We start from the raw sequence: 22250 nt of genomic DNA on the forward strand, positions 1-22250 counted from the left end.
ATTGGCACAACAGAGGGACCCTTTTGCACAGGTGTGTCTGGAGCGCCGGCACCCAGGCGCCTGCGCACTGACGGATGCCGTTGGACGGTGGACAGACGGACCCGGGCACGAACGCCCTGACGCAGGCGCAGCCGGCAAACCACAGCAAAGGGGGGGAGCCGGGCCCGGCATGGAGGCGCAGGCGTGGTTGCAGTTACGTGCGAGGGGGAGCCCGGGCCCGGCAAGGCGGCGCCGGCGCAGTGGCTGCCAAACTGTGCGATGGGAGCCGGGCCCGGCATGAAGGCGCAGGCGCAGTTGCCGTTACGTGCGAGGGGGAGCCCGGCCCGGCAAGGCGGCGCAGGCGCACTCGCCATCAGGAGAGGAGGAGGAGGAGGAGGAGGAGACGGCGGCTGCGGCCTCGGGGGCGGACCGACCAACAGACTGAGGCCTGAGGCCCGGGGCCCGGCCAGAGAGGGACCAGCAGGTAAAGCAAAGGCGGGGGGAGTCACACACACACACACACACACACACAGCGCGGAAACAGCAGGCCCTTCGGCCCAACCCGCCCATACTGTCCCATCTACACCCCCCCACACACACACATCTGTCCCATCTACACCCCCCCACACACACACCTGTCCCACGTACACCCCCCCCTTCCCCACACACCTGTCCCATCTACACCAGTCCCCCCCCCACACACACCTGTCCCACGTACACCCCCCTTCCCCACACACCTGTCCCATCTACACCAGTCCCCCCCCCACACACACCTGTCCCACGTACACCCCCCTTCCCCACACACCTGTCCCATCTACACCAGTCCCCCCCCCCACACACACCTGTCCCACGTACACCCCCCCTTCCCCACACACCTGTCCCATCTACACCAGTCTCCCCCCCCCACACACACACCTGTCCCATCTACACCCCCCCCTTCCCCACACACCTGTCCCATCTACACCAGTCCCACCCCCACACACACACACACCTGTCCCATCTACACCAGTCCCCCCCACACACACACCTGTCCCATCTACACCCCCCCACACACATACCTGTCCCATCTACACCAGTCCCCCCACACACCTGTCCCATCTACACCCCCCCACACACACACCTGTCCCATCTACACCAGTCCCCCCCACACACACACCTGTCCCATCTACACCAGTCCCACCCCCACACACACACCTGTCCCATCTACCCCCCCCCCACACACCTGTCCCATCTACCCCCCCCACACACCTGTCCCATCTACCCCCCCACACACACCTGTCCCATCTACACAAGTCCCCCCCACACACACACCTGTCCCATCTGCACCAGTCCCCCCCACACACCTGTCACATCTACACCACTCCCACCCCCCCCCACCACACACCTGTCCCATCTACACTAGTCCCCCCCCACACACCTGTCCCATCTACACCACTCCCCCCCCCACACACCTGTCCCACCCCCCCACACCTGTCCCACCCCCCCCACACACCAGTCCCACCCCCCACACACACCTGTCCCATCTACACCAGTCCCACCTGCCTGCGCACGGTCCATCCCCCCCACACACCTGTCCCATCTACACCAGTCCCCCCCCCACACACACCTGCCCCATCTACACCAGTCCCCCCCACACACACCTGTCCCATCTACACCAGTCGCCCCCCCCACACACCTGTCTCATCTACACCAGTCCCCCCCCACACACACCTGTCCCATCTACACCAGTCCCACCACCCCACACACCTGTCCCATCCACACCAGTCCCCCCCCACACACACACCTGTCCCATCTACACCAGTCCCTCGCCCTCCACACACCTGTCCCATCTACACCAGTCCCACGCCCCCCCCACACACTTGTCCCATCTACACCAGTCCCCCCCCCACACACCTGTCCCATCTACACCAGTCCCACCTGCCTGCACTCGGTCCACCCCCCCCCTCCACACACACACATACCCCTGTCCCATCTACACCAGTCCCACCTGCCTGCGCTCAGTCCATCCCCCCACACACACCCACCCCTGTCCCATCTACACCAGTCCTACCTGCCTGCGCTCAGTCCTTCCCCCCTCACACACCCACCCCTGTCCCATCTACACCAGTCCCACCTGCCTGCGCTCAGTCCATCCCCCCCCCCACACACACACACCCCTGTCCCATCTACACCAGTCCCACCTGCCTACGCTCAGTCCATCCCACCCCCCAAACACCTGTCACCCATTCCTTCACTCCCGAGATGCTGCCCTGACCCGCTGAGTTACTCCAGCATTTTGTGTCTACCAAGAATTAACCTGGTGAACCTACGCTGCACTCCCTCAATAGCAAGAATGTCCTTCCTCAAATTAGGAGTCCAAAACTGCACACAGTACTCCAGGTACAGTCTCACCGGGACCCTGTACAACTGCAGTAGGACCTCCTTGCTCCTAAACTCAAATCCTTGTCCATGCACCTGTCTAACTGTTTCTTAAATGTTGTGATAGTCCCAGCCTCAACTACCTCCTCTGGCAGCTTGTTCCATACACCCATCACTCTCTGTGTGAAAAAGTCACCGCTCAGATTCCTATTAAATCTTTTCCCCTTCACCTTAAACCTATGTCCTCTGGTTCTCGATTCACCTACTCTGGGCAAGAGACTGTGTGTCTACCCAATATATTCCTCTCATGATTTTATACACCCTGCGCTCCAAGGAATAGAGTCACAGCCTGCCCAACCTTTCCCTACAGCTCAGATCCGGTCACTTCCACTTCTGCCTGGTTGGCCAGAGGTTGTAGTTGTGGCAGGTACTATAACAACATTTAAAAGGTATTTGAATAGGCACATGAATTAGAAAGTGGACCCCCACTCCATCAGCCTCAACCCCCCCGTATCCTCCCTCCCTTCCCCCCTCCCTCCCGCCCCCTCCCTAGGAGATAGATTTAAACTTTAAAATGTGAATAACTTTAAAAATATAACACCGATTTCAACGAAACTTCTTCCATTAGCACCAAAGGGACGACGGTGAGTAAGGTGGGCCTAAAATTGTCGCGCTATCGTGTACCGTTTTGGTTGTAGTTCAGGAACAAACAAACAAACGAGAGTTTTAGTATATGGATGGGCCAAAAGCAGGAGAATGGGACTAGCTTAGATGGGGCATCTTGGTCAGCATGGATGAGCTGGGCCGAATGGCCTGTTTCTGTGTAGAAAGGAGCAGATGCTGGTTTACACCGAAGATGGACACAAAATGCTGGAGTAACTCCGTGGGCCAAGCAGCATCTCTGGTGAGAAGGAAAGAGAAGGAAAAAAGCCCATTCCTTCTCTCCAGAGACGCGGCCTGTCCCGCTGAGTTACTCCAGCATTTTGTGTCTCTCTGACCTGCTTCTGTGCTGCATGAGTTGAACGGTTTAGTTTATTGTCACAGGTACAGTGAAGCTTTTGTGGCGTGCGAACCATTCAGCGGAAAGACAATGCATGATTACAATCGATCCATTCACAGTGTACAGATACATACACTGGGGCGGTCACAGAGGCACAGTGGTAGAGTTGCTGCCTTACAGCGAATGCAGCGCCAGAGACCCGGGTTCCATCCCGACTACGGGCGCTGTCTGTGCGGAGTTTGTACGTTCTCCCCGTGACCTGCGTGGGTTTTCTCCGAGATCTTCGGTTACCTCCCACATTCCAAAGCCACGCAGGTTTGTAGGTTAATTGGCTTGTTAAATGTAAAAATTGTCCCTCGTGGGTGTAGGATAGTGTTAGTGTGCGGGGATCGCTGATTGGCACGGACCCGGTGGGCCGAAGGGCCTGTTTCCGCGCTGTATCTCTGAACTGAACATGATAAGGGAATAAGTGTAGGAAAATAACTGCAGATGCTGGTACAAATCGAAGGTATCACAAAATGCTGGAGTAACTCAGCAGGTCAGGCAGCATCTAGGAGAGAGGGAATGGGTGACATTTCGGGTCGAGACCCTAGTTCAGTCTGAAGAAGGGTCTCAACCCGAAACGTCACCCATTCCCTCTCTCCTAGATGCTGCCTGACCTGCTGAGTTACTCCAGCATTTCATGATAAGGGAATAACGTTTGTACAAGTCAAGTCAAGTCAAGTCAATTTTATTTGTATAGCACATTTAAAAACAACCCACTTTGACCAAATGGAAAAAAAATGAAACATACAGTAGCACGCAAACAGTTCACAAGGTTAATACAAGGTTAAGACGTATGTAGGTTAAGAAAATAACTGCAGATGCTGGTTCATATCGAAGGTATTTATTCACAAAATGCTGGAGTCACTCAGCGGGTCAGGCAGCATCTCGGGAGAGAGTCTGAAGAAGGGTCTCGACCCGAAACGTCGCCCATTCCTTCTCTCCCAAGATGCTGCCTGACCTGCTGAGTTACTCCAGTATTTTGTGAATAAATACCAGGTATGTAGGTTAATTGACTGGGTAAATGTAAAAATTGTCCCTCGTGGGTGATGGATAGTGTTAGTGTGCGGGGATCGCTGGGCGGCGCGGACCCGGTGGGCCGAAAGGGCCTGTTTCCGCGCTGTATCTCTAAATCTAAATCTAAATCTAAAAAATCTATAATCTAAATCTAAATCTAAATTTAAGCCAGCAAGTAAAGTTGAACTGATTGAGTGGCCAGTGGCTGGTGTAAGTCGTGTTCCTTACTGGTCCCTAGGGTTGAGGAGTGACTCGAGGTGCCTACTCTGAGGGAGCCACTCTCTTCTCTCTGCCATCGAGCTCTCTCTCCCCGGCAGCACGTCTCCCGGACGCGGCGGCGTGCCGGAATGACGTCCTTCGGCTGGAAGAGGCGAGTGGGGGAGAAGGTGTCGCGGGCGGCAGCACAGACGTTCGAGGCCGCGGCGGCGGCAGCGGCGGCGGTGGGAGAGGACGGGGCGGCGGAGCCCGGCGTGGACTGGCTACACGTGACCAAGCGCCGGCGGGAGACGCTGCTGGAGGACTGCGCCGCCAAGAGCAAGCGGCTGAAGGACGAGGGAGCCTTCTTCTCAGAGAACGGCAGGTGAGCCTGCACTCGCTGCCCCACCGGCCCCCGGGGGGGGGGGGGCAACCGGGTACCCTCTGACCCAGGGGCACAGTGTCTCGGGTCGGCACACCCTCCAGCTGGATGCCCGCCGTCTCGAAGAATATGTGATCACCCCAGTTAGAGAGGATGCCCTCAACTATTTTATACACCTCTCAAGGGCGGTCACAGTGGCGCAGCGGTAGAGTTAGACAATAGACAATAGGTGCAGGAGGAGGCCATTCGGCCCTTCGAGCTAGCACCGCCATTCAATGTGATCATGGCTGATCATTCTCAATCAGTACCCCGTTCCTGCCTTCTCCCCATACCCCCTGACTCCGCTATCCTTAAGAGCTCTATCTAGCTCTCTCTTGAATGCATTCAGAGAATTGGCCTCCACTGCCTTCTGAGGCAGAGAATTCCACTCTGCTGCCTTACAGGAAATGTAGCGCCAAAGACCCGGGTTCCATCCCGACTACGGGCGCCATCTGTACGGAGTTTGTACGTTCTCCCCGTGACCTGCGTGGGTTTACTCCGAGATCTTCGGTTTCCTCCCACACTCCAAAAAGGTACAGGTTTGTATGTTAATTGGCTGGGTAAATGTAAAAATTGTCCTTAGTGTGTGTTGGATAGTGTTAGTGTGCGGGGATCGCTGGTCGGCGCGGACCCGGTGGGCCGAAGGGCCTGTTTCCAAGCTGTATCTCTAAATAAGATTACCCCTCATCCTCCCGCGCTCCAAGAAATAGAGTCCTATTCTCCCTCCAGCTCAGACCCTCGAGTCCTGGCAGTGAGCAATCTTGGAAGGGATGGAAAATAGACACAAAAAGCTGGAGCAACTCAGCGGGTCAGGCAGCACATCTGGAGAAAAGGAATAGGTGATGTTTCGGGTCGAGACCCTTCCTCAGACTGGGAGTCAGGGGAAAGGGAAACGAGGGATATAGACGGTGATGCAGAGAGATATAGAACAAATGGATGGAAGAAATGCAAAAAAATGACCATGATAAAGGAGACCGTTGTCAGCTGTGGACGAGGTGAAAACGAGTTACAGACAATGAGACTCAACAACACGTCTGTGAAGCCAGTGTGACTTGGGTGGGGGAGGGAGGGGTGTTCACAACATTCAATGGATTCTTCAGTCCCAAAGTGAAGACGGATATGGACCAAGTCTGTAATGGAGTTGGATAGTTTTCCCTGGAGTGTCGAGGTCACAGAAAGACATGACAAGAAGTATACCAAATTATGAGAGTATAAGAAAATAACTGCAGATGCTGGTACAAATCGAAGGTATTTATTCACAAAATGCTGGAGTAACTCAGCAGGTCAGGCAGCATCTCAGGAGAGAAGGAATGGGTGACGTTTCGGGTCGAGACCCTCCTTCAGACTGAACCATATCCGTCTTCATTATGAGAGGTATATAAAATTGTAAGATGCCCCAACTACACTCGTTTAGTTTAGTTTAGAGATACAGCGTGGAAACAGGCCCTTCGGCCCACCGGGTCCGCGCCGACCAGCGATCCCCGCACACTAATACCGTCCCACACCCACTAGGGACAATTTTTCCATTTACCGACCCAATTAACCTACAAACCTGTACGTCTTTGGAGTGTGGGAGGAAACCGGAGATGTCGGAGAAAACCCACGCAGGTCACGGGGAGAACGTGCAAACTCCGCACAGACGGCACCCGTAGTCGGACCTTTTTGCTGGTCAGACCTTTTTCTCAGGGTGACAATGTCAAATACTGGAGAGCATAGCTTTAAGGTGAGGGGAGCAAAGGTCACAGGAGATGTGCAGGACAACTGTTTATTACACAGGGCAGTGGATGCTGGGAATGCACTGCCGGAAATGGTGGTGGAGGCAGATCCAATCGTTGCATGTAAGAGGCTTTTGACAGGCACATGGATATGCAGGGAATGGAGGGCTATGGATCACTTGTAGGCAGAGGAGATTAGTTTAACTTGGAAGGTAGGCACGAAATGCTGGAGTAACTCAGCGGGACAGGCAGCATCTCCGGAGAGAAGGAATGGGTGACGTTTCGGGTCGAGACCCTTCCTCAGACTGAGAGTCAGGGGAGAGGCTGGAGATATGGAAGGGTAAGGTGTGAAAACGACAGATCACAGCAGACGATGACCAAGGAAATGTAGAACGGTTCATTGTTGGCTGAGGGGAAGGTGACAACGAGGCACACGATCAATAATATTTAAGGGCTGCACGGTGGCGCAGCGGTAGAGTTGCCGCCTTACAGCGAATGCAGCGCCGGAGACTCAGGTTCGATCCTGACTACGGGCGCCGTCTGTACGGAGTTTGTACGTTCTCCCCGTGACCTGCGTGGGTTTTCTCCGAGATCTTCGGTTTCCTCTCACACTCCAAAGACGTGCAGGTATGTAGGTTAATTGGCTGGGCAAATGTTTAAAAAAAATTGTCCTTAGTGGGTGTAGGATAGTGTTAGTGTGCGGGGATCGCTGGGCGGCACGGACCCGGTGGGCCGAAGGGCCTGTTTCTGCGCTGTATCTCTAAATCTAAATCTAAAATCTAATCAGGAGGACAGTGAAACTAGTCGGAGAACTAGGATGGGGAGAGAGACGGAGAGCAAGGGGCAAAGGTAATAGAGCAAGATGGACCACTCCATCTAAATCGCCTATACTGAAGTGTAGTACGCAAAGGAGCCATATTAGTAAGCAAAACCCGCCATTCGCTCTGCCTCTCGCAGTGTAATCAGTGTTGTGGGGGAACAGTATGTGTGATGATACCATAAAAATGCAGAATATATCTCATCTATCAGTTCACAGATTTTTGTTCTTTTTCTTTTTAAATGTTTCTGCAAGTTTCTGCCCCACTAAAATGACGCCGTGACCTACTATGGTTTTTAGGGTCGAGTGGTCTACCTTGCTCTATTATCTTTGAGCAAGGGTTACTTGAAGGTGTAGAACCCAATATTCCTACCGCTGGGTTGCAAGCTGCCTCTACCTGGTTTGGTTTCAGATTTTATTGCTTGACACTCCTGTAAAGGCTCTTGGTGTGTGTGTGTTTGTGTGTGTTATCCAGCCCCACTCTGCCAACAGCCTTTGTGTGCTGCATGTTCTGTCCATATCCAGTGTTCCAGCAGAGGGAGTAGGTGATCCATGCACTCGAGTGGAACCAGAGAGAGAGAGACAAGCGACATTAATCCTCAATTGCACCGACAACGAAACAGTTATATAATAATAATAATAATGCATTACATTTGTATAGCGCTTTTCTAAAAATTCAAAGACGCTTTACATGGTTTACTAAAACATAGAAAAAAATAAAATAATAAGTATACAAACAGAAAAGGAAAAATAAGGTGAGGTGACGGTCAGTGGTTGAAGGCAGTGTTGAACAGGTGAGACTTCAGTGATGTTTTGAATGTGGTGAGTGAGGAGGAGTCTCTGACGGTTTGGGGTAGTGAGTTCCAGAGGGTGGGAGCAGCGATGGAGAAAGCCCTGTCCCCCCAGGATCTGAGTTTGGTCCGGATGGGGGGGGGAACAACAGGGGGACATTCGTACTTGAAGTAGCACAAACACAATAACACACAAATAATTTTTCACAGTGGATGGCAGGACCCTGGGGAATGTAGTCGAGCGGAGGGATCTAGGAGCGCAGGTGCATAGTTCCCTGAAAATAGGGAGATGGAGCGGTCAAGTAGGCTTTCGATACATTGGCCTTCATCCGTCAGGGTATGAAGAAGGGTCTCGACCTGAAACGTCGCCCATTCCTTCTCTCCAGAGATGATGTCTGTTCCGCTGAGTTACTGCAGCATTTTGTGTCAATCTTCGGTGTAAACTGGCATCTGCAATTCCTTCCTCCCACACTTATTGAGCATAGACGTTAGGATGTTATCGCACAGTCGTCCAACACTAGTGAGGCCACATTTGGAGTATTGTGTAGAGTTTCGGTCATTGGAAAGATGTCATTAAACTGGAAAGGGTACAGAGAAGGTATAGACACAAAATGCTGGAGTAACTCTGCGGGACAGGCAGCATCTCAATAGACAATAGACAATAGGTGCAGGAGTAGGCCATTCGGCCCTTCGAGCCAGCACCACCATTCAATGTGATCATGGCTGATCATTCTCAATCAGTACCCCGTTTCTGCCTTCTCCCCATACCCCCTGACTCCGCTATCCTTAAGAGCTCTATCTAGCTCTCTCTTGAATGCATTCAGAGAATTGGCCTCCACTGCCTTCTGAGCCAGTGAATTCCACAGATTTACAACTCACTGACTGAAAAGGTTTTTCCTCATCTCCGTTCTAAATGGCCTACCCCTTATTCTTAAACTGTGGCCCCTGGTTCTGGACTCCCCCAACATTGGGAACATGTTTCCTGCCTCTAACGTGTCCAACCCTTTAATAATCTTATATGTTTCGATAAGGTCCCCTCTCATCCTTCTAAATTCCAGTGTATACAAGCCTAGCCGCTCCAGTCTTTCAACATATGACAGTCCCGCCATTCCGGGAATTAACCTAGTAAACCTACGCTGCACGCCCTCAATAGCAAGAATATCCTTCCTCAAATCTGCAGACCAAAACTACACACAGTACTCCAGGTGCGGTCTCACTAGGCCCCTGTACAACTGCAGAAGGACCTCTTTGCACCTATACTCAATTCCTCTAGTTATGAAGGCCAACATTCCATTGGCTTTCTTCACTGGAGAGAAGGAATGGGTGATATTTCGGGTCGAGACCCTTCTTCAGACTGATGTCAGGGGATTGTGTGGGACAGAGATAGAACGTTGTCGGAGACAGTAAGACTGGGAGAACTGTGAAGGGGGGGTGATGGAGAGAGGGGGAAAGCAAGGGCAACTTGAAGTTAGAGAAGTTAATGTCCATACCGCTGGGGTGTAAACTACCCCAAACGAAATATGAGGTGCTGTTCCTCTCGTTTGTACTGGGCCTCACTCTGACAGTGGAGGAGGTCCAGGACAGAAAGGTCAGATTGGGAATGGGAGGGAGGAGTTAAAGTGTTTAGCAACCGGGAGATCAGGTAGGTTAAGGCGGGCTGAGCGGAGGTGTTCAGTGAAACGATCGCCGAGCCTGCGCTTGGTCTCGCCGGTATATAGGAGTCGACACCTGGAACAGCGGATACAGCAGATGAGGTTGGAGGAGGAGCAAGTAAACCTCTGCCTCACTTGAAAAGACTGTTTGGGTCCTCGGATGGAGTCGGGCAGGGAGGCAAAGAGACAGGTGTTGCATCTCCTGCGGTTGCAGGGGAAAGTGCCCGGGGATGGGGTGGTTTGGGTAGGAAGGGACGAGTGGACCAGGGAGTTACGGAGGGAACGGTCTCTGCGGAAAGCAGAAAGGGGAGGGGATGGGAAGATGTGGCCAGTAGTGGGGTCCCGTTGGAGGTGGCAAAAATGTCGGAGGATTATATAGCTGTAGGCGACGGCTGATGGGGTGGAAGGTGAGGACAAGGGAGACTCTGTCCTTGTTACGAATGGGGGGAGGGGGAGCAAGAGCGGAGCTGTGGGATATCGAGGAGACCCTAGTGAGAGCCTCATCTATAATGGAAGAGGGGAGCCCCCAGAGAAGATTTACGAGGGTGTTGCCCGGACTTGAGGGCCAGAGGGAGGGGTTGGGCAGGCGAGGACTTCATTCTTGGCGCACAGGAGGATGAGTGGCGATCTTGTAGAGGTGTATAAAATGATGAGGGGAATAGAGAGGGTGAATGCACAGAGTCTTTTACCCAGGATAGGGGAATCACGAACCAGAGGACATAGGTTGAAGATGAGAGGGACATAGGTTTAAGATGAGAGGTTTAAGATAAGATGAGAGATTTAATAGGAAACGGGGGGGGGAAACCTTTTCATTAAGGGTGTGTGGGTTATTTCACAGAGGGTGGTGGGTTATATGGAACAAGCTGCCTGAGGAGGTAGTTCAAGCAGGTACTTTAGTGACATTGAAGACATTTACAGGTACTTAGATATAAAATAGAAGAATAATGGGCAAATGTGGGCAGGTGGGTCTAGCTTAGAAGGGGCATCTTGGTCAGTATGGGCAAGTTGGGCTACAGGCAAGTTGGGCTCCATATTGTATGACTCTGCCTTTATAACGCTATAAATATATGATAATTAATAGTGCAATAAATTAATATCAGCAATACTAGGTAACCATAACAGTGCTAAACCCAAAGACCGTAGTGCAACCAAGGACACAGTCCATAGAAGATCATAGTCGCGGAGGTTAGTGTTACATAGAAACATAGAAAATAGGTGCAGGAGTAGGCCATTCGGCCCTTCGAGCCTGCACCGCCATTCAATATGATCGTGGCTGATCATCCAACTCAGTATCCCGTACCTGCCTTCTCTCCATACCCCCTGATCCCTTTAGCCACAAGGGCCACATCTAACTCCCTCTTAAATATAGCCAATGAACTGGCCTCAACTACCTTCTGTGGCAGAGAATTCCACAGATTCACCACTCTCTGTATGAAGAAAAAAGGTTCTCATCTCGGTCCTAAAAGACTTCCCCCTTATCCTTAAACTGTGACCCCTTGTTCTGGACTTCCCCAACATCGGGAACAATCTTCCTGCATCTAGCCTGTCCAACCCCTTAAGAATTTTGTACGTTTCTATAAGATCCCCCCTCAATCTTCTAAATTCCAGCGAGTACAAGCCGAGTCTATCCAGTCTTTCTTCATATGAAAGTCCTGTTGTGCAGTGTTCAAGTGCCTGATGGTTGTTGGGAAGAAGTTGTTGCTGAACTTGAAGGTCACGGTTTTCAGGCTCCTGTACCTTCTTCCCGATGGTAGGTGTGAGATGAGAGCGTGGCCAGGGTGGGTGTGGGTCTCTGATGATGCTGGCTGCCTTTTTGAGGCAGCTCCTCTTGTAGATCCCTTCAGTGGTGGGGGGGGGGTCAGTGTCCGTGATGGACCAGGGCAGTGTCCACCACTCTCTAGATCCCTTCGATGGTGGGGAGGACAGTGGCCGTGATGGACCAGGGCAGTGTCCACCATTCTCTGTAATCTCCTTGGGCATTTGAGTTGCCAAACCAGGCCATGATGCAACCAGTCAGTGTGCTCCCTACGGTACACCCGTGGAAGTTACAACAACATACACCATGAGGGAAGGGATGTGCAATGAATGTGTTTGTGCAGATACCTAGCAGTATTCAGCTGCTTGTTCATATGTTCTAGGAGCAGAATTAGGCCATTCGGCCCATCAGGTCTACTCGGCCATTCAATCATGGCTGATCTATCTCTCCCTCTTAAATTAAGTAGGGTTGCCAACTGTCCCGTATTAGCCGGGACATCCCGTATTTTGGGCTAAATTGGTTTGTCCCGTACGGGACCGCCTTTGTCCCGTATTCAGCTGTCGGCCGGACAGTGTAGGCTAACGGAGTGTGTTCGGAGAGCGGGGCCGAGTGTATTCGCCTAACGGAGGTTGCGTAGCAACCCTCCTCCCGGCCCGGGCGGCCGCCATTGGTGGAGCGGGAGCACGTGGCCGCTGGCTGGGTGAGGATACGTGGGGCGCGGGGCGGTGACGTCGCCTTGTCCCGTATTTGGGAGTGAGATAGTTGGCAACCCCGTCTCTCAACCCCATTCTCCTGCCTTCTTCCCATAACCTCTGACACCCGTACTGATCAAGAATCTCTGCCTTACAAATATCCACTCACATGGCCTCCACGGCCATCTGTGGCAAAGAATTCCACAGTTGCTGTGGTCTTCTCAGCAACAAGTTCTTGAATTGTTGTAACTCAATTTCCGGGTAAAATCTCCAGCAGAGGGAGTGTATGATGCATGCATTCGGGTTGAACTAGAGAGAGCCAAGAGAGTTTAATTGTCATATGTACCGAAATTGGAACAATGAAATCCTTACTTGTAGCAACGCAACAAGCCCATTAACACAGTAAAGGCACAGAGTGCTGGAGTAACTCAGCGGGTCAGGCAGCATCTCTGGAGAACGTGGATAGGTGACGTTTCACAGAGTGCTGGAGTAACTCAGCGGGTCAGGCAGCATCTCTGGAGAACGTGGATAGGTGACGTTTCACAGAGTGCTGGAGTAACTCAGCGGGTCAGGCAGCATCTGTGGAGAACATGGATAGGTGACGTTTCACAGAGTGCTGGAGTAACTCAGCGGGTCAGGCAGCATCTCTGGAGAACGTGGATAGGTGACGTTTCACAGAGTGCTGGAGTAACTCAGCGGGTCAGGCAGCATCTCTGGAGAACGTGGATAGGTGACGTTTCACAGAGTGCTGGAGTAACTCAGCGGGTCAGGCAGCATCTCTGGAGAACGTGGATAGGTGACGTTTCACAGAGTGCTGGAGTAACTCAGCGGGTCAGGCAGCATCTCTGGAGAACGTGGATAGGTGATATTTCTGGCCGGGACCCTTTAGTTTTGAGATACAGAGCGGAAACAGGAGTTGCAGTGGCGCGGCGGTAGAGTTGCTGACTTACAGCGCCAGAGACCTGGGTTCGATCCTGACTACGAATGTGGTCTGTATGGAGTTTGCACGTTCTCCCCGTGACCTGCGTGGGTTTTGTTCCGATCTTTGGTTTCCCTGAACACTAAAGACGCACAGGTTTCTAGGTTAATTGGCTTGGTATAAAAATGTAAATTGTCCCTAGTGTGTGTGGGATAGTGCCTGTGCGGGGATCACTGGTCAGTGCGGGCTCGGTGGGCCGAAGGGCCTGTTTCCACACTCTATCTCTAAACTAAGGTAAGACCCTTCTTCAGACTGAAGAAGGCGGCTAAGTGCTTCAGACAGAAGGGGATCATTTACAGGTCGGAGCGATCAATCCTGTCCGTCCCTCTTTCCTGCCCACACCATGAACCCTGCTGACCTGTGATACCTGTCCAACTCCCTCGTAAATGCCACCAATGGAGCTGCCTCTGGCCAGGCATTCCAGACCACGGCTACTCTCTGTGGAAATACATATGCACCGTAGAGAGCAAACTGTCGGGCTGCATCACAGCTTGGTTTGGGAACAGCTCTGCCCAAGACCGCAAGAGATCCCAGAGAGTTGTGGATGTAGCCCAGTCCATCACACACACCACACTCCCCACCATTGTAGATGTGGCCCACTCCATCACACACACCACACTCCCCACCATTGTAGATGTAGCCCAGTCCATCACACACACACACCACACTCCCCACCATCGATCGACTCCATCTACACTTCACATTGCCTCGGGAAAGCAGCCGACATCATCAAAGACTTGTCCCTGTCCCAGCCCCGGCCATTCCTTCTTCTCCCCGCTCCCGTCCGGCAGAAGGTACAGAAGCTTGAAAGCGCGCACCACCAGACTCAGGAACAGCTTCTTCCCCTCTGTTATCAGGCTTCTGAACGGCCCTTCCATAAGCTAGGGTACTGTCCGATTCACCTCTACCCCATTGCGGACATTGGACTTTGTCTCTGGAACTGATGCGCTACAATGCTGAGAACTCTATTCTGCGCTCTGTGTCTTCCCCTTTGCTCTACCTACTGTACTGAGTTTGAACTGGTTGTATCTATGAATGGTATATCTGAACTGTTTGGATAGCATGCAAGAGAAAGCTTTTCATTGTACCTTAATACATGTGACAATCATAAACCATAGCCTACATTAAAAAAAAAATCTTTTCCTCATGTCACTTTTGGTTGGTTTTCGATTCGCCTTTATTTAGTTCAGTTTAATTTATTATTGTCACGTGTACCGAGGTACAGTGTAAAGCATGCTCGTTGTATGCTATCCAATAAAAGAAAACACTATACATGATTGCAATCAAGTCGTCCACAGTGTATAGACGTGGGTTACTGCCTTTATTGCAAGGTGATGTCTGATAAAGTCCGATTAAAGTTCAAAGGTGTCCAAGGAGTAGATGGGAGGTCAGGACCGCATTCTTAGCTGGTGAGAGGAGAGACAGTTGCCTGATAACAGCTGGGAAGAAACTGTCCCTGAATCTGGAGGTGTGCGTTTTCACACTTCTGTACCTCTTGCCCGATGGGAGAGGGGAGAAGAGGGTGTTGAGACTGGTCCTCGATTATGCTGCTGGCCTTGCCAAGGCAATGTGAGGTGTGGATGTCAAGTCAAGTCAATTTTATTTGTATAGCACATTTAAAAACAACCCACTTTGACCAAAGTGCTGTACATCAGTTCAGGTACTAAGAACGAACATACAATGGCACACAAACATAACAGCACATACATAAACAGTTCACAGCGCCCCCTCAGAGGGCCTCAAACGCTAGGGAGTAGAAATAGGTTTTGAGTCTGGACTTAAAGGAGTCGATGGAGGGGGGCAGTTCTGATGGGGAGAGGGATGCTGTTCCACAGTCTAGGAGCTGCAACCGCAAAAGCGCGGTCACCCCTGAGCTTAAGCCTAGACCGCGGGATAGTGAGTAGCCCCAAGTCGGCCGACCTGAGGGACCTGGAGATAGAGTGGTGGGTTAGAAGATTTTTGATATGGGGGAGGGCAGGCCCGTTTAGGGCTTTGTATGTGAATAGGAGGAGCTTGAAGTTGCTTCTGTACCGTACTGGGAGCCAGTGGAGAGAGGCCAGAATCGGGGTGATGTGGTCCCTTTTACGGGTACCCGTCAGGAGTCTCGCTGCGGCGTTTTGGACCAATTGCAGGCGGGACAGGGATGATTGGCTGATCCCAGTGTATAGGGAGTTGCAGTAGTCTAGGCGGGAGGAGATGAATGCGTGGATGATTTTTTCAATGTCGTCAAATTGGTGTAATGTGAGTTGCTTAAATAGCAAAATATCAGGTGGTGCTCCACTAATTTGCGCTGGGCCTCACTCTAACAGTAGAGGAAGCCCAGGACTGAAAGGTCAGTGTGGGAATGGGAATGGGAAGGGGAGATCGTGTAGGCAGAGGTGTTCAACAGAAGGATTGCCCAGTCTGTGCTTGGTCTCGCCGATACATCCTCTGTCATCAGAATCCTTTATATTTACGTGAGATATTTGACAACGTATAAAACAAAACGACAAACCTGTTGACAGACGGGTTCTCTGTGGTTGTTCCCTGCCCCCCCCCCCTGCCATGGGACTGGCTCAGACCCTGGGCTGCCCCACTGCTAACTCTGCGACTTTTATTCACGGTGAAACACGTGGAAGTTTTGTTGGCAGCGGTTTCAATCAGGGCCGATGTTAGTGGATTAGCTGAAAGGCTGAGACATGGGAATTGAGGCATAATGACTCAGTTCCTAAATCCATTATCAGCTGTGCAAATGCTGTCGTTAGGATGCTGCCGTTTATATGGTACCCACTGCATCCTCCCAGCGGAAACAAGCAGCATGTTCAGCCCGGTCGGTCATGCCCGCTCTCTGGATCACCTGAACCTGTTGCATAAGCCTGACTCAGGGAAGTGCGGGAATAACTCAGCATAGATACAAAAAGCTGGAGGAACTCAGCCGGACAGGCAGCATCTCTGGAGAGAAGGAATGGGTGTCGAGTCGAGACCCTTCCTCAGACTGAGAGTCACGTGAAAGGGAGACAAGAGATATAGACAATGATGTAGAGAGATATAGAACTGTGAATGAAAGATATAGACAATGATGTAGAGAGATATAGAACTGTGAATGAAAGATATGTAAAAAAGTAACGATGATAAAGGAAACTGGCCATTGTTGGCTGTGTGTTGGGTGAGAACGAGAAGCTTCTTCACCCTCGTTGGAGAGACAATACACAATAGACAATAGACAATAGGTGCAGGAGGAGGCCATTCGGCCCTTCGAGCCAGCACCGCCATTCAATGCGATCATGGCTGATCATTCTCAATCAGTACCCCGTTCCTGCCTTCTCCCCATACCCCCTGACTCCGCTATCCTTAAGAGCTCTATCTAGCTCTCTCTTGAATGCATTCAGAGAATTGGCCTCCACTGCCTTCTGAGGCAGAGAATTCCACAGAGAGAGGAGGAGAACTTCTTCAAAGTAGGCATACCTTGAGGAGGTTTTGCGTTGTAGCAGTCAAAATGGTAGAAACAAGGAACTGGAGACGCTGGTTTACCAAGGAAAGAGACAGAGTGCTGGAGTAACTCAGCGGGTCAGGCAACATCTCTGGAGAACATGGATAGGTGACGTTTCACAGAGTGCCGGAGTAACTCAGCGGGTCAGGCAGCATCTCTGGAGAACATGGATAGGTGACGTTTCACAGAGTGCTGGAGTAACTCAGCGGGTCAGGCAGCATCTCTGGAGAACACGGATAGGTGACGTTTCACAGAGTGCTGGAGTAACTCAGCGGGTCAGGCAGCATCTCTGGAGAACACGGACAGGCACCATTTTGGGTCAGAACCCTTGTTGGGATATTGTGGTGGGGAGAGGTGGGGCTGGGACAATGCCTGTTACGTGACGGGTAGATCACATACCAGGGTGGACAAAGGCCAGAGATGTAAAGACAAAGTCTTAGATAATGAGATAAAGGATAGAAGAGGCATGAAATGTGAAGGCAGAAGATGACATATTGGTGGAAAGTGACAGCGGGATGTGGGAAAGGGGGAAATGGGGACGCAGGGAAGGGGGGGCTAGGGGAGGGGTGCAGGATTGTTTACCAAGATCTTGGTCTCATGAACCTTGTCTCTTTCCTTGGTAAACCAGCGTCTCCAGTTCCTCGTTTCTACCATTTTGACTGCTACAACGCAAAACCTCCCCAAGGTATGCCTACTTTGAAGAAGTTCTCCTCCTTTCTCCAACGAGGGCGAAGTGGCTTCTCGTTCTCACCCAACAAAACAGCCAACAATGGCCAGGGTTCATTAGGCTTTCAGTCTGTCGAAGGATCCCGATTCAAAACACCATCCGTCCTTTTTTCTCCAGACGTGCCGAGACTGACGCACTGAATTACTCCAGCACATTGTGTCATTTTTTGTGGAAACCAGCATCTGCAGTTCCTTGAGAGGGGGTTATAAAAAAAAAGGAGAAGGGGGGTGTTACCTAGAATTGGAGAATTCAACATCCATCCCGCTGGGGTGTAAACTACCCGAGTGAGATATGGGGTGCTGTTCCCCCAGTTTGTGTGTGGCCTCTCCCTGACGGTGGAGGAGGCCCAGGACAGAAAGGTCGGTGTGTGTGGCAATGGGATGACCCGGAGCTGTTTGTATTTGCCGCAGGTACTGGGAGGCGATCGGTCGGTGGGACGAAGCTATTCAGCTGACGCCGGAATGTGCTGCCCTGTACGAGATGAAGGCTCAGGTACCGTACACCACCTCACCCCCCAGCCGCCACTACCGTAACCTGGAACCATGTGCCGGGCTTGTTAATGCACGTCACCCCCCCCCCCAGTCAAGAGAGAGTCAAGAGACAATAGACAATAGGTGCAGGAGGAGGCCATTCGGCCCTTCGAGCCAGCACCGCCATTCAATGTGATCATGGCTGATCATTCTCAATCAGTACCCCGTTCCTGCCTTCTCCCCATACCCCACTGACTCCGCTATCCTTGAGAGCTCTATCCAGCTCTCTCTCTAGTCAAGAGTCAAGCACATGGTATTGGAGGTAGGGTACTGACATGGATAGAAAATTGGTTGACAGACAGAAAGCAAAGAGTGGGGATAAATGGGTCCCTTTCAGAATGGCAGGCAGTGACTAGTGGGGTACCGCAAGGCTCGGTGCTGGGACCACAGCTATTTACAATATACATTAATGACTTGGATGAAGGGATTAAAAGTACCATTAGCAAATTTGCAGATGATACAAAGCTGGGTGGCAGTGTGAACTGTGAGGAAGATGCTATGAGGTTGCAGGGTGACTTGGACAGGTTGTGTGAGTGGGCGGATGCATGGCAGATGCAGTTTAAAGTGGATAAGTGTGAGGTTATCCACTTTGGTGGTAAGAATAGGAAGGCAGAGTATTATCTGAATGGTGTCAAGTTAGGAAAAGGGGACGTACAACGAGATCTGGGTGTTCTAGTGCATCAGTCACTGAAAGGAAGCATGCAGGTACAGCAGGCAGTGAAGAAAGCCAATCGAATGTTGGCCTTCATAACAAGAGGAGTTGAGTATAGGAGCAAAGAGGTCCTTCTGCAGTTGTACAGGGCCCTAGTGAGACCGCACCTGGAGTACTGTGTGCAGTTTTGGTCTCCAAATTTGAGGAAGGATATTCTTGCTATTGAGGGCATGCAGCGTAGGTTTACTAGGTTAATTCCCGGAATGCCGGGACTGTCGTATGATGAAAGACTGGATCGACTGGGCTTGTATACACTGGAATTTAGAAGGATGAGAGGTGATCTTATTGAAACGTATAAGATTATTAAGGGGTTGGACACGTTAGAGGCAGGAAACATGTTCCCAATGTTGGGGGAGTCCAGAACCAGGGCCACAGTTTAAGAATAAGGTGTAGGCCATTTAGAACTGAAATGAGGAAAAACCTTTTCAGTCAGAGAGTTGTAAATCTGTGGAATTCTCTGCCTCAGAAGGCAGTGGAGGCCAGTTCTCTGAATGCATTAAAGAGAGAGCTAGATAGAGCTCTTAAGGGTAGCGGAGTCAGGGGGTATGGGGAGAAGGTAGGAACGGGGTACTGATTGAGAATGATCAGCCATGATCCCATTGAATGGCGGTGCTGGCTCGAAGGGCTGAATGGCCTACTCCTGCAGCTATTGTCTATTGTCGATTGTTATAGTTCCTGCCTCAACTATCAGGCAGGTACTATAACAAACCTCAATAGACAATAGGTGCAGGAGTAGGCCATTCGGCCCTTTGAGCCAGCACCGCCATTTACCATGATCATGGCTGATCATCCACAATCAGTACCCCGTTCCTGGCAATTCGTTTCGTACACACCACCCTTTGTGTGGAAAAGATTGCCCCTCAGGTTCGTATTAAATCTTTCCCCTCTCACCATAAACCTATAGTATATCCTCGATTCCCCTTCTAAAAGACTCTGTGCATTCACCCTATCTATTCCCCTCGTGATGTTATGCACCTCGAACTCCCTGGATCCCTCCTCAACAGGTAGCACTTTCCCTCACAAGAGCCGAGATCACGGATCTAAGTTCTGTTCCAGAGACTTGATCACAAAGCTGTCAGCTGCAACTCCAGTGCATTACTGAGGGGTCACTACACTGATGTTCAGATAAGGAGTTGGCTTGAAATCCAGCTCCACGGATTGCAGGATTCTGAAAGAGAAGAGTTTAGAGATCCAGCGCGGAAACAGGCCCTTCTGCCCGCGCCGACCAGCGATCCCCGCACATTAACATTTTCCTACACACACTAGGGACAATTTTTACATTTACCAAGTCAATTAACCTACAAACCTGTACGTCTGTGGAAGGAAACCGAAGATCTCGGAGAAAACCCACGCAGGTCACGAGGAGAACGTACAAACTCCGTACAGACGGCACCCGTAGTTGGGATTGAACCCGGGTCTCCGGCGCTGCATTCGCTGTAAGGCAGCAACTCTACCGCCGCGCCACCGTGCCGTTAGACTGTTATCTTCCAACAAACCATATGCTGCAGCTATTCAGCGGGTCAGCCAGCACCTGCGGGGAGAAATGGACAATCCACGTTTCATGGTCAGGACCTTTCTTCAGAATGACCCATTGGTCCATGCCAACCAGGATGCCCCATCTCAGCTTGTCCCATTTGGCGTGTCATAGGAGCTGAATTAGGCCATTCGAGTCTACCCCTCCATTCAATCATGGCTGATCTATCTATTCCATCTATCTCATCAGCCCCATTCTCCTGCCTTCTCCCTGCAACCTTTGACACCCTTACTAATCAAGAATCTCTCAATCTCCGCTTTAATAATACCCAATGACTTGACCTCCACAGCCATGCGGCCCATATCGCCTCGAAACCTTTCCTGTCCGAGCACCTGTTCACGTGTCTTTTAAATGTTGTTTTAGCACCTGCCTCAACTACCCTCCTCCGTACACGCATCATTTTGTTTAGTTTCGCGACACAGCGCGGAAACAGGCCCTTTGGCCCACCGAGTCCGCGCCGACCAGCGATCCCCGCACATAGTGTTCTGTGAAAAAGAGGCCGCACAGATTCCCCCTCCCCCCCACCTCGTCGTGAGCCTTGCTTTTACGCTGGAGTCTGGAGTGGATTGGAACGTGACTGTCAGTTTCAAACCAGGATCACTGACCCAGACAACTGTTGCCGTTGGGATTTATAATGGTCTGACTGACTGGGAAATGCTTGGGAAAGTAGTAAGCTTGGGAAAGAACTCCTGAATTCCTGGAAACAGCTATTATTCCCACGGACGACTGCTTCTGATGATTAAGTTCTGACGTTCTCATTACCGAGAGAGTGCAGAAGGATTCCGAGCCCCTTTCCAAGGTTCAATCCAACGGCTCACCACAGTCTAATTAAGTAGTGTAAGGAAATAACTGCAGATGCTGGAACAAATCGAAGGTATTTATTTCACAAAATGCTGGAGTAACTCAGCAGGTCAGGCAGCATCTCAGGAGAGAAGGAATGGGTGACGTTTCGGGTCGAGACCCTTCTCTCCTGAGATGCTGCCTGACCTGCTGAGTTACTCCAGCATTTTGTGAATAAACAGTCTAATTAAGTATAGTTTGAAGAAACATCCCGACCCGAAACGTCCTTTTTCTCCGGAGATGCTGCCCGATCTGCTGAGTTACTCCAGCACTTTGTGTCTAATTTGCACTAACGTTTATTATTGTCACGTGTACCAAAGTACATTGAAAACCTTTGCTCTGCGTGCTATCCAAACAGATCAGATAATACTATGTACAAATACAATCACACCAAACTCAAGTGCAAAGGGAAAGACACTGAGTGCAGAATATAGTTCATAAGTGATAGGAGCAGAATTAGGCCATTCGGCCCATCAAGTCTACTCCACCATTCAATCATGGCTGATCTATCTCTCCCTCTCAACCCCATTCTCCTGCCTTCTCCCCATAACCCCTGACACCTGTACTAATCAATAATCCTTTGATTAACTCACCCCTAACATCCCTTCCCACCCAAACCACCCCCTCCCCAGGTACCTACCCCTGCAACCGCAGGAGATGCAACACCTGTCCCTGTACCTCCTCCCTCGACTCTGTCCAGGGATCCCGACAGTCCTTTCAGGTGAGGCAGAGGTTCACTTGCACCTTCTCCAACCTCCTACTGTATCCGTTGTTCCAGATGTGGACTCTTATACATCAGCGAGACCAAACGCAGACTGGGCGATTAGTATCGCTGAACACCTCTGCTCAGATCACCTGGATCCATCTGATCTCCCGGTTGCTAAACACTTTAATTCATCTACCCATTCCCACACTGACCTTTAGATTTTTTTAGATTTAGATATACAGCGCAGAAACAGGCCCTTCGGCCCACCGGGTCCGCGCCGCCCAGTGATCCCCGCACACTAACACTATCCTACACCCA

General features: G+C 51.2%; 1 protein-coding gene across 2 annotated transcripts in view; it reads left to right on the top strand.

Annotated features, from left to right (window-relative positions):
• Positions 1 to 350: 350 nt before the first annotated feature.
• The window catches only part of ttc33 (tetratricopeptide repeat domain 33), a 36123-nt gene continuing 14223 nt past the window's right edge, over positions 351 to 22250 (top strand). For both annotated transcript variants that reach the window (XM_078431109.1, XM_078431101.1), the window contains exons 1-3: positions 351 to 463; positions 4635 to 4976; positions 18021 to 18102. In XM_078431109.1, coding sequence (XP_078287235.1) covers positions 4744 to 4976; positions 18021 to 18102 — 315 coding nt within the window. In that variant the 5' untranslated portion in view covers positions 351 to 463; positions 4635 to 4743. The remainder of the gene's footprint in view (positions 464 to 4634; positions 4977 to 18020; positions 18103 to 22250) is intronic.

Source organism: Rhinoraja longicauda, chromosome 3 (assembly GCF_053455715.1).
Source record: "Rhinoraja longicauda isolate Sanriku21f chromosome 3, sRhiLon1.1, whole genome shotgun sequence".
In the NCBI taxonomy this organism is placed as follows: Eukaryota; Metazoa; Chordata; class Chondrichthyes; order Rajiformes; family Arhynchobatidae; genus Rhinoraja; species Rhinoraja longicauda.